Source organism: Portunus trituberculatus, chromosome 38 (assembly GCF_017591435.1).
Source record: "Portunus trituberculatus isolate SZX2019 chromosome 38, ASM1759143v1, whole genome shotgun sequence".
Lineage (NCBI taxonomy): Eukaryota > Metazoa > Arthropoda > Malacostraca > Decapoda > Portunidae > Portunus > Portunus trituberculatus.
The window spans coordinates 24,878,543-24,890,568 of record NC_059292.1 but is presented as its reverse complement, the minus strand read 5'-3'; the positions used below and the strand labels follow the sequence as shown (position 1 = coordinate 24,890,568).

The 12,026-nt window shown below is 40.1% G+C and overlaps 1 protein-coding gene across 5 annotated transcripts in view; it reads right to left on the bottom strand.

Moving 5' to 3' along the window:
- LOC123515132 overlaps nucleotides 1–11,766 on the bottom strand; it is a 110,451-nt gene extending 98,685 nt beyond the window's left edge. For 4 of the 5 annotated variants that reach the window (XM_045273588.1, XM_045273587.1, XM_045273586.1 and 1 more), the window contains exon 1: nucleotides 11,614–11,765. In XM_045273588.1, coding sequence (XP_045129523.1) covers nucleotides 11,614–11,647 — 34 coding nt within the window. In that variant the 5' untranslated portion in view covers nucleotides 11,648–11,765. Of the gene's footprint in view, nucleotides 1–11,613 lie in introns of all 5 variants that reach the window. The other variant, XM_045273590.1, reaches the window with a different exon arrangement.
- Nucleotides 11,767–12,026: the final 260 nt, after the last annotated feature.

Below are 12,026 nucleotides of genomic sequence, written 5' to 3'. Positions count from 1 at the left end.
TTTCCTTCATTTGACTGACACTCGCTGCACACACCACATCCACGCTCAGTTTGTTCCATGCATCAATGCTCCGATACGGAAAGCTATACTTCTTGATGTCGCTCGTGCAGGAATCTTTCAGTATTTTCTTAGGGTGTCCTCTTAGGTAATTACTGGATGCCATCATGATCAGGTTCTCCCTATCCAATATGTCCACTCCATGTACTATTTTGAACATTGTTATCATATCCCCTCTGACTCTTCTTTCTTCCAACATGCTTAATTCCAGCCTATTTAACCTCTCCTCATACGGTACCTCCTTAAAGTCTGCTATCATTCTTGTTGCTAACCTCTGTACGCTTTCCAGTTTCTTGACATGTTTCTTCATGTATGGTGACCAAATTACTGATGCATATTCCAACTGTGGCCTAATCAGGGTGGTCAATATTTCCTTTATCATGTTCCCGTCCAGGTAATTAAATGCCCATCCTATACTTAGGAGCATGCTATACATTTTTCCAAATATTCTATTAATGTGCTTTTCTGGAGACAGATTACTCTGTACAGTCACTCCCAAGTCTTTTTCTTCACTGACTTCAATTATAGTCTTCCCCCCAGCTGGTAGTCCTTATGTGGTCTATATTTACTTCTACCCATTCTCATTACACAGCTTTTGTTGGTGTCGAATTCCATTTGCCACGTCCTGCTCCATTCATATATTTTGTCCAAGTCCTTCTGCAGTATATTACAGTCATGCATATTCCTCATTCTCCTCATAATCTTTGCATCATCTGCAAACATATTCATATAACTTCTCACTCCCTCTGGTATGTCACTTATATAGATCAGGAACATGATGGAACCAAGCACCGAACCTTGGGGAACTCCACTGGTTACCTTCCTCCACTCTGACTTCACTCCCTTCACTACCGTCCTCATTTCTCTACCTGTCAAATAATTTCTCATCCACTCTGTCAGATTTCCCCTTATTCCTCCAATACTACTTAACTTCCACATCAATCTGTTATGTGGTACTTTATCAAATGCTTTTTTTAGGTGTAAGTATACACAATCAACCCATCCATCCCTCTCTTGTAAAATATCGACCACTCTTGAGTAGAAACACAGCAAATATGATACACACGATTTCCCTTTTCTAAAGCCAAACTGTTTCTCACTTAATATTTCTTCGTTTTCCAGGAACTCGCACCACTTGGTTTTGATCACTTCTTCACATATCTTACGCATAATGCTGGTCAATGAAACAGGTCTATAATTCAATGGTTCCATGCGACATCCACTTTTGTAAATTGGTACTACATTTGCCCTTTTCCATTCTACTGGCACCTGTCCCGTGTTGATAGATGTTCTTGTTAAATCTAAAATTGGATCTAGCAACTGCTCTTGACATTCTTTTAACATTCTTCCAGACACACCATCTGGTCCCATTGCCTTGTTAACATCTAACTGACTCAAAACTTTTGCAATGTCACTTTGTTACTATAATTTCTTGCATCCATCTTGTCACAGGTAACCTCCGTCGATTGAATTGTGTTTCTTCTGTGAATACTTTGCAGAAATTCTCATTCAATTTTTCAACAATGACACTTGTATCTTCATATATGTAATCTCCAACCTTTAATTTATCAACTGTTTCTTTTTTCTGTAATTTACCATTGATGAATTTATAACACATTTTGGGATCCCTTTCACAATTCTCCACTATTCTCTGTTCAAATTCTTGTTGTGCCCTTCTTCTCACTTGAATATATTTATTTCTTGCATTCCTATATGCTTCTCTCTCCACTTCCTCATTATTTCTCTTGTATTTTTCCCATGCCTTTTCCTTCTCCCTTTTTGCCTTGTCACAGGTTTTGTTAAACCATTGATCTCCCTTTAAGTTTTTCTTAATATATTTTGGCACAAAGTTCTCTGCAGCCTCACTATATATTTCCATAAATTTTTCATATTTTAACTGCATGTTTGTTTCCTGGTACATTTCGGACCAATCCACATTTCCAAAATAATTTCTCAACTCCTTATATGTTCCCTTAGCATAATTTAGGCATTCCTCCTTGTATCTTTGCTGAACCCCACCTTTACCTCAAATTTCAATAATTCATGATCACTCTTCCCCAAAGGACACTCATGCTCAATCTCATTTTCTAGAATTACTCCTTTTGTGAATATCAAGTCCAGTCTCGACGGGGCATCACCTCTCCTTCCCTTTGTTGGATGCCTCACCTATTGTGTCATCAAATTTCCCACCGCATAATTTAATAGCTGCTCACCCCATTCTCCACCATTCCCCACTTCAAATTCTTCCCAATTGATGTCTTTACAGTTGAAATCTCCAACTATAACCATTTTTGCTTTCTTTGCAGCTTCATTTCTCATTCTTTCCAATGTGCTTTCCACCATACTATTATACTGTTCATACATACACAGTTACAATATTGATATCTTGCCTTCCACCAGTCACCACCACACCCACCACTTCCTCCTCGTCTCCTCCAAGGCACACATTTTGCACTATTAAGTCTTTTCTTGTTAACACAATTGTTCCACCTCCACTTTTATTCACTCTATCTTTTCTCCACATTCTATAATTTCCCCCTCCAAACCAATCTATTTGTATATTCCGTCTCAATTCAGTGTCCACTATACACATAATATCTGGTTTATCCCTTATTAGATTTTTTTTTTTTTTTTTTTTTTTTTTTACATTACAAGGGCACTGGCCAAGGGAAAACAAAGTGTTGGAAAAAAAAAAATCCCGCTGGTTGCCAGGCCCTGTTAAGAGGAAAGTAGGAGAAAGAGAAAAAACAAAAAAATCTAAAAGGAGGGTCCAGTTAACGTAAGAGGTGTCTTGACACTCCTCTTTTGAAAGAGTTTAAGTCATAGGCAGGTGGAAATACAGACACAGGTAGAGAGTTCCAGAGTTTACCAGTGTAGGGAATGAAGGAGTGAAGATACTGGTTAACTCTTGCATTAGGAAGATGGACAGAATAGGGATGAGAAGAAGTAGAGAGTCTTGTGCAGCGAGGCCGCAGGAGGGGGAAGGCATGCAGTTAGCAAGTTCAGAAGAGCAGACAGCATGAAAACAGCGGTAGAAGACAGATAAAGATGCAACATTGCGGCGGTGACTTAAAGAATCAAGACAGTCAGTTAGAGGAGAAGAGTTGATAAGACGAAAAGCTTTAGATTCCACCTTGTTTAGTAAAGCTGTGTGTGGATCCCCCAGACATGAGAGCCATACTCCATACACGGGCGGATAAGGCCCTGTACAGAGCAAGCAGCTGGGAGGGAGAGAAAATGGACGAAGACGCCACAGGACACCTAACTTCTTGGAAGCTGATTTAGCAAGAGTAGAGATGTGAAATTTCCAGTTTAGATTTTTAGTGAAGGATAGACCGAGTGTGTTTAATGTAGAGGAGAGGGAAGTTGAGTGTTATTGAAGAAGAGAGGATAGTTGTCTGGAAGGTTATGTCGAGTAGATAGTTGTAGAAATTGAGTTTTTGAGGCATTGAACAAAACCAGGTTTTCTCTGCCCCAATCAGAAACAAGTGAAAGATCAGAAGTTAGGCGTCCTATAGCATCTCGCCTTGAGTCATTTAATTGTTGTTGGGTTGGGCGTCTGTTGAACGCTGTTGAATAATGCAAGGTGGTATCATCAGCATAGGAGTGGATAGGGCATTGAGTCAGATTTAGGAGATCATTGATGAATAATAGAAAGAGAGTGGGTGATAGGACAGAACCCTGTGGAACACCACTGTTGATAGTTTTAGGGAAGAACAGTGACCGTCTACTACAGCAGCAATAGAACGATCGGAAAGGAAACTGGAGATGAAGGTACAGAGAGAAGGATAGAATCCGTAGGAGGGTAGTTTAGAAATTAAAGATTTGTGCCAGACTCTATCGAAGGCTTTCGATATGTCAAGGCCGACAGCAAAGGTTTCACCGAAGTCCCTAAAAGAGGATGACCAAGATTCAGTTAGGAAAGTAAGAAGATCACCAGTAGATCTGCCTTTACGGAAACCATACTGGCAATCAGAGAGAAGGTTGTGAGCTGATAGATGCCTCATTATCTTCCTATTAAGGATAGACTCAAAGGCTTTAGAAAGGCAGGAAATCAAAGCTATAGGGCGGTAGTTAGAAGGATTGGAGTGGTCACCTTTTTAGGGACAGGTTGAATGTGAGCAAACTTCCAGCAAGAAGGATAAATAGAAGTAGAGAGACACAGATGAAAGAGTTTGACCAGGCAGTGAGCGAGTTCGAAGCACAGTTTTTGAGAACAACAGGAGGGACTCCATCCGGACCGTAAGCCTTCCGAGAATCAAGGCCAGAGAGGGCCAGGAAAACGTCTTTATAAAGAATTTTAATTTTAGGGATGAAGTAGTCAGAGGGTGGAGGAGTAGGAGGAATATGCCCAGAATCATCCAAAGTTGAGTTGGTAGCAAAGGTTTGAGCGAAGAGTTCAGCTTTAGAAAAGAAGAGACAGCTGTAGAGCCATCTGGATGAAGTAAAGGAGGGAAAGACGAAGAAGTAAAGTTGTTAGAGATATTATTGGCTAGATGCCAGAAATCTCGAGAGGAGTTAGAATTGGAAAGACTTTGACATTTTCTATTGATGAAAGAGTTTTTAGTAAGTTGGAGAATAGATTTGGCATGATTACGGGCAGAAATATATAGGGCATGAGTTTCAGCAGTTGGATGGCTACGGAACCGTTTGTGAGCCGCCTCTATCATTGACAGCACGAGAACAAGCAGAGTTAAACCAAGGCTTTTTAGCTTTAGGGTTAGAGAAAGTATGAGGAATGTATAGCTCCATGCCAGAGATAATCACCTCTGTTATGCGCTCGGCACAAAGAGAAGGATCTCTGACATGAAAACAATAATCATCCCAAGGGAAATCAGAATAGTACTGCCTTAGTTCCTCCCACTTAGCAGAGTTAAAATGCCAGAAGCACCTCCGCTTAGGCGGGTCCTGAGGCTGCACTGATGTGATAGAACAGGTAACGGAAATTAGATTGTGGTCGGAGGAGCCCAACGGAGAGGAAAGTTTAACAGAGTAAGCAGAAGGGTTGGAGGTTAGGAAAAGATCAAGAATGTTGGGCGTGTCTCCAAGGCGGTCAGGAATACGGGTAGGGAACTGCACTAGCTGCTCTAGGTCATGAAGGATAGCAAAGTTGAAGGTTTGTTCACCAGGTTGGTCAGTGAAAGAAGATGAAAGCCAAAGCTGGTGGTGAACATTGAAATCCCCTAAAATGGAGATCTCAGCAAAAGGAAAGTGAGATAAGATGTGCTCCACCTTGGAAGTCAAATAGTCAAAGAATTTTACATAGTCAGAGGAATTAGGTGAGAGGTATACAGCACAGATGAATTTAGTTAGAGAGTGACATTGAAGTCTTAGCCAGATGGTAGAAAATTCTGAAGATTCAAGATTGTGGGCACGAGAGCAAGTGGTGTCGTTACGCACGTATGCGCAACATCCAGCTTTGGATTGAAAATGAGGATAGAGCAAGTAGGAGGGAACAGAAAAGGGCTGCTGTCAGTAGTCACAGACAACTGTGTTTCGTTAGGAAGAGAAGATGAGGTTTAGTAGAGGAGAGGTGGTGTTCCACAGATTGAAAATTAGAACGAAGGCCACGAATGTTGCAGAAATTGATAGTGAAAGTATTAGATGAAGTGTCAAGACACCCAAGGTCGACAGCAGAGGGGCAGTCCGACCTGGGGACATTTATGGTCCCTCCCAGAGGGGACTCGAGGCAGGGCGTGGTGAAGCCATTATTAAATTTTGATTTGAAGAGAGTGTAAAAGTGTAAGGTGTTGTAGTGTAGTGTAGGAAGTAGTAGAAGTTGTCTTTAGAGGGCAGGCTGCAGCTGCTCAATTGTATAAATGAGACCACAAAGGGAACCGGGAAGAGAGGACACGGGGAATCACTCAGTCTGCAGCACTGCCTACATCCCCGTAAGTACCTCTCCTGGAGTATTCCACCGGGCGGCAGGTGACTACTGCCTACTCCATGTCCATACACTCTAATCTTTTTGATAGGAAGCCGTCTATGTTAGTATAATTATGATACTCATGTCTTTCTTCCTTAGCTGCTCCTTTGTCTGGTCTTTTACTCCCTCTCTTTTGTCCACCACTTCCACACTTTGTCGTTTCTTATTTTCCAAAAAAACTTCTTCTCTTCTTCTGTTCTTGCCTCATTCCTCTCTTTCACCTTTGTCACCGTTTCTCTCATCTTAGTCCTTTCCTCCTGCGGCATATTTCTTCTTACATAAATCATGTTTGTCTCTTGAGAATTTTTCAGCTTCCATGCATTTCTCAATACATGCTCAGCAGCTACTTGGGATTTTAATGTTATCTTCATGGCTCTAGACTTTCATTCTTCATACTTTCCCAATCTCATATATTCCTCAACTTCTCCAAATGCATTTTCTTCTTCCAAGATCTTATTCAGCATGGTCTTAATCTTCTCTTCCTCCTTAATTTTCCTCTCCTGCCAGTTTCTTATATTATCTTCCTTTAATCCACTCACTACCACACACTTTTTCTTTTCTGCAATGTTTCTCACCATTGTCTCCTTGCTGTAAAACTTTAACAATCTCCCATTGGGCCAACTCACTCTTTTCTTTTTCTTGCTGTTAATTATTTTTCTAAAACTGTTATGCACTTCTTCATTGTTATTTTTTCACCTCCTCCAGCCTAGTGTCTCTTTGTTTACTATTCTCATCTCCTTCTTTTAGTTTTCTTTCCATCTCGGTTATTTTTACATTTAATTCCTGACACTGTTTCCCCAGGAGCGCATTGTTACTTTCCAATTCCAGCTTTTGTGTCAACAATTTGGCATTTTCCCTGGTAAGCATTATGACTTCCTTATGGAAGGCCTCATTTTCTCTTAGGACTCTATCCAACTTTTCCTCTATTACCACTATTGTTCTAATTCTTTTCTCCATATTCTCGATTCTTCTGTCTAAACTCACCTCCCTCAGTCCTGGGGAATCCAGAATCCAAAACACCCACAAACGAATTCCTTGTCGCTTCTGCCATGTTTACGGGTATCAGCTGTTTGCGGGTTGATGACCGCACAAACAAACTTTTTACACACTTCACCTCTTCCTATTTTGCGACACTCCTCACTTTCCCCCACTCATCACCTCATTGGACCATAGAGACATTCTTATTACTGCTCGGACCCTGTATATTCACGTTTGATGCCGTAGCTGGAGCCCCCTCTCCGACGTCTTGTCAGCTCGGCGGTCTGGCAGTGTGGGTGTGTGTGTATGTGTGTGTGTGTGTGTGTGTGTGTGTGTGTGTGTGTGTGTGTGTGTGTGTGTGTGTGTGTGTGTGTGTGTGTGTGTGTATTTACCTATTTGTGTATTACAGGGCCCGAGCTAAGCTCTCTGTGTCCTGTCTCCTTGTCCATTCCTGTCATATCTCTTTTTCATATGATTGACACACACCGAGTCAACGACATCACTGCTCAGTTTATTCCACTTATCAATGCTACGATGCGGGAAACTGTATTTTCTCACGTCATTTAGACAGATGTCTTTTATTAGCTTTTTTCCATGTCCTTGGAGATGATTACTTGTGGTCACCTTTATCAACTCTCTGTCCAGTATGTCAATCTTGTTCACCAATTTATACATAGTTATCATGTCTCCTCTTGTTCTTCTCTCTTCTAATGTGGTCAGCCCCAGCTTCCTCAGTCTTTCCTCATAGTCTAACTCCCTGAGTCCTGGTACCATCCTTGTTACCAGCCTCTGTATCCTTTCTACCTTCTTCACATTTTTCTTCATATGCGGTGACCAGACACAAGCTGCATATTCTAACTGGGGTCTTATTAAGGTACATAATATCTTCATCATTCCTTCATCTAGGTAGTGGAATGCAAGGCCAATATTTTGAAGCGTGTGTGTGTGTGTGTGTGTGTGTGTGTGTGTGTGTGTGTGTGTGTGTGTGTGTGTGTGTGTGTGTGTGTGTTTCACTTCACTGTTTGATCTGCTGCAGTCTCTGACGAGACAGCCAGACGTTACCCTACGGAACAAGCTCAGAGCTCATTATTTACGATCTTCGGATAGGCCTGAGACCAGGCACACACCACACACCGGGACAACAAGGTCACAACTCCTCGATTTACATCCCGTACCTACTCACTGCTAGGTGAACAGGGGCTACACGTGAAAGGAGACACACCCAAATATCTCCACCCGGCTGGGGAATCGAACCCCGGTCCTCTGGCTTGTGAAGCCAGCGCTCTAACCACTGAGCTACCGTGTGTGTGTGTGTGTGTGTGTGTGTGTGTGTGTGTGTGTGTGTGTGTGTGTGTGTGTGTGTGTGTGTGTGTGTGTGTGTGTGTGTGTGTAGTGTGCTTCCTATGAAAGACCAGAAATGGTCTATGCTATACCCTGCATGAAGGGTAAAACAGGCAAGGTATATATTTATATAAAAAAGTTTTTTTTTTAAGAAAAATTCTTGAGTAACATAATTCATGTGAAATCTGCAATTACATAACAAGAGAGTTCACACTAATACGTCAATAATGTTAAAACTTGCTTACCTTCAGTGTGACACTTGGGCTTGTTTCTCTTTACTTATCTATGAAATTCTTGGCCAAATTTTTTATAGACACACATGCAGTTCTTCTTCGACAAACAGAAGACAATTTCTTGATTTACTTTTAATGACAGTCAGGCATGAGAAAGCTTGTTCACAAAGGTCAGAAGTTGAAAACTGGAGTAAAACATCCAATGCTTTCCCTGAGATGACAGGCTACTCCTGCTTTGTTGAAATCCAAAACTTGTCAAGTGATATTTCATTAAATTTCATTTTCAAGGTTTGATCACATTATAGTTCACTCAGTTCTTCCTCTTCTTGCAGACCAAGTAGGTTTTCTGTACTTGGTGAGAACTCAGTGAAGGGGTTTCTCACCCAGTCATATGTATCTGATGACAAGGAGGGGGGGAAGTATTTATTTATGAAGCTTTTCTGACAGTGATTCCAAATGACTTGTAATGAATGGAATGACATTTTCATATTCAGTCTGAGTTTGGACTTGAAGTAGGAGTGGAAACATTTCGATGTTTCCTCTTGAAAGGTGCTTTTTCCAAACAGCAAGTTTATTCTTAAATGCAAGCTTGTCTGTGGAAGTCAGAATGTTTTCCTTCACACCCTGCATGCTGGTGTTCAAGTTATTTAAATGCTGCTAAATATCTGCTAATTATGCTTGTTTCATTTGCCAGTTTGTAGATTCAAGACATTCACAGAAACTGGTTTTACTATTCTCTTTGAAGAAAAGCAGCAGTTCCTGTCTTAGCTTGAATACCCTTGTCTAAACTTTACCTCTTGAAAGCCATCGAGACTCTGTGCAGGAGAAGTATCACATGATCTTTTTGTATGTTTTCACACAACCTTACAAACATGCGAGACTTCAGAGGGCACTGTTTTGTGAAGTTGACCATATTCACAGTTGTATCAAGGACTTGCTTTAAATCATCCCCAATTGTTTTTGAAACCAGAACTTCTTGGTGGAGAAATCAATGAGTTGTTGACTTCAGGTTTTTTTTCTTTCATGCATGATACAAAGCCTTGTACTGAGTCAACCATTGAGGGAGCACCATCAGTGTAGATCCCAATGCATCGGTTCCAAGACAAACCACAAGATTCCAGGTAAAAAGACAAGATGTTGAAAATGTCGTGGTCTTTGGTAGTTTCTGGCAGTCATTTACTGCAAAAATTACTTTCCATTATTTCACCTTCATTTTCAAATTGCACAAATGCCAGAAGCTGAGCTTTAATAGTTATATCAATTGACTCATCAACCTGGAGAACAAAGTTGTAATTTTGCAATATTTCAGATAAAATACCAGAAATATTGTTGGACAGGTCATCCACATGCCAACTGATTGTATTTTCAGAAACAGGAACCTTGCTTATTTCACTTTCAGCTTCTTCACCTAGCATTGTTCTCAAAATTATTTTGCAAGCAGGCATTATTAGGCTTTTTGCAATAGTGTGATTTTTCGTTTTCTTGGTAACAAGCTCATGACTATATACATGGTATATATACATGCTATATACATGGTACTACCTGACACATACAAGTATGTTGGTGTTTTGAAAGTGTTTGTAATGTGTTGCTGAGTAGGAATTATGAATTATGAATTAAGATCAGTCATTTTGTAATAGCACATCAATATTTTACGGGTTTCTCACGGAACCCCAGGTGGTTCTGCAGAGCCACGGTTGGGAATCACTGCAAACATTAGCCTAACAAAACACACACAGGATATTGAGCACAGAGAGGATAGTCACTGCCATCTGCTGAGACAAAGAACGGAGATGGTACTGAATAAGTAATTAAATAATATATGTGTATAAGCACCATGTTTCATATAAAAGTTAAGTTAATTTTACAGGAGCAACACACACAACTGACCTGCTTGGATGAAGAACGGAGATGGTAGTGTGGGAACATTCCCACAGTACATTCTCTCACAGGTTCACAATTATTAGCAGTCATCACAATAGGATTGGCATGGACATAATTAAAAATTATTTCATTGACATTACTATTGGCGTTACATTAATGAAAGACATTTTTCCGAACAGCTAAGTTCTCCCTCTGCCGACTGGAGTGAAAAATTTGTGTTAAGACTTCTAATTGAATTTAGTATTTTCAATTCATGGCTGATTACCCTATCTCTCTCTCTCTCTCAGACCGTACCAATACGGTATGTCTGTATGTGATATGATGGTCACAATACAGTCTGATGTCCCACGTGTGTCGTAGTTACATTTATAATCTTATTACGAACTTAATATTAAGTGTCTCCAGCACTACACATTTTCACTGTAAAACAGTACTTTCTCAGGAGATGAGAGGGAGGGCGTAAAAACTAAAGTGATGATTTGTGGGGGGGGGAATAATTCCTAACAAGTCAAAACTACCATAAAAAGATTCATCTGGAATAAGTCTGGTAAAAAAAAAAAAAAAATGACAAACATTAAAATCAATGGTAAATTTAGTCTTACACCATACTTTCACTTGAGGATGAAACTATTTACTTCTGATAGTTTTCAACTGGTTTTGAACAAATCTGTACTCTATTTCCATCACAAATAGGTACTTTTACTTAAAAAAGAAGCTCTATACGATGAGAATAATAAAGGCCATGTTGTTTATAACACTGTAAAATTACCAAATCAGAATGTATTTGTGGCCTAGGGTAAGGTAATAATCTGTTCATTGGTAAAGATCATCAGATAACAGCAGGGCGCAAAGGAAAACCTGAAAAAATACTACACGAGCCAGAAGCAACAAGCTCATTGTCAAGACGCAGCTCTACAAGCTCTATAACACTTCATCCGTCACACACACACACACACAAAAAAAAAAAAAAAAAATACAATTCACCGTTTCATGAGTGAATCGAAAACAGAAAATTAACACAAATACTCATATAGAAGCCTACGTGAATCTGGCAAACGAATCACACATATTTGAAAGCTTTTACAGAAAATAAGAAAATGAAAACTATAACAAGTTCCTTCAGTTACAATAGTTAAGGAAACGTAAACTCGTGTCATATTTGCATTGTTACGAACAATAGATTCTGTGACTCACCCAGGGAAAGGCTGAGCACATCGTGGGAAGCCATGGCAAAGGTCAACGGAGTATGGGAAGGTGCAAGGAAACCGTGCAAGATAAAGTGACTAACTCAATGGGCTACCTGGCGGGTTATTTTGGCCAAGCTGCCTCGACTCTAGCGCGCACCATCTTCAACACGGGACGGTCACTTCACCTTATGATACTTCACATTATAATATGCTACATTATACTAAAACGAATATTTACATAGCTTATGAGGATACAGAAATATAATGGATTTTTTCAACGATGACATCTGATTTTTTTAAGCAAGAGGAGAAACTGACCAAAGGCAACAAGAAATAATAATAAAAAAATAAAAATAAATAAATAAATAAACCCCACTGGATTGCCAGAGTGCTGCCCAAGGAGGTTTTATAACAGAAGGC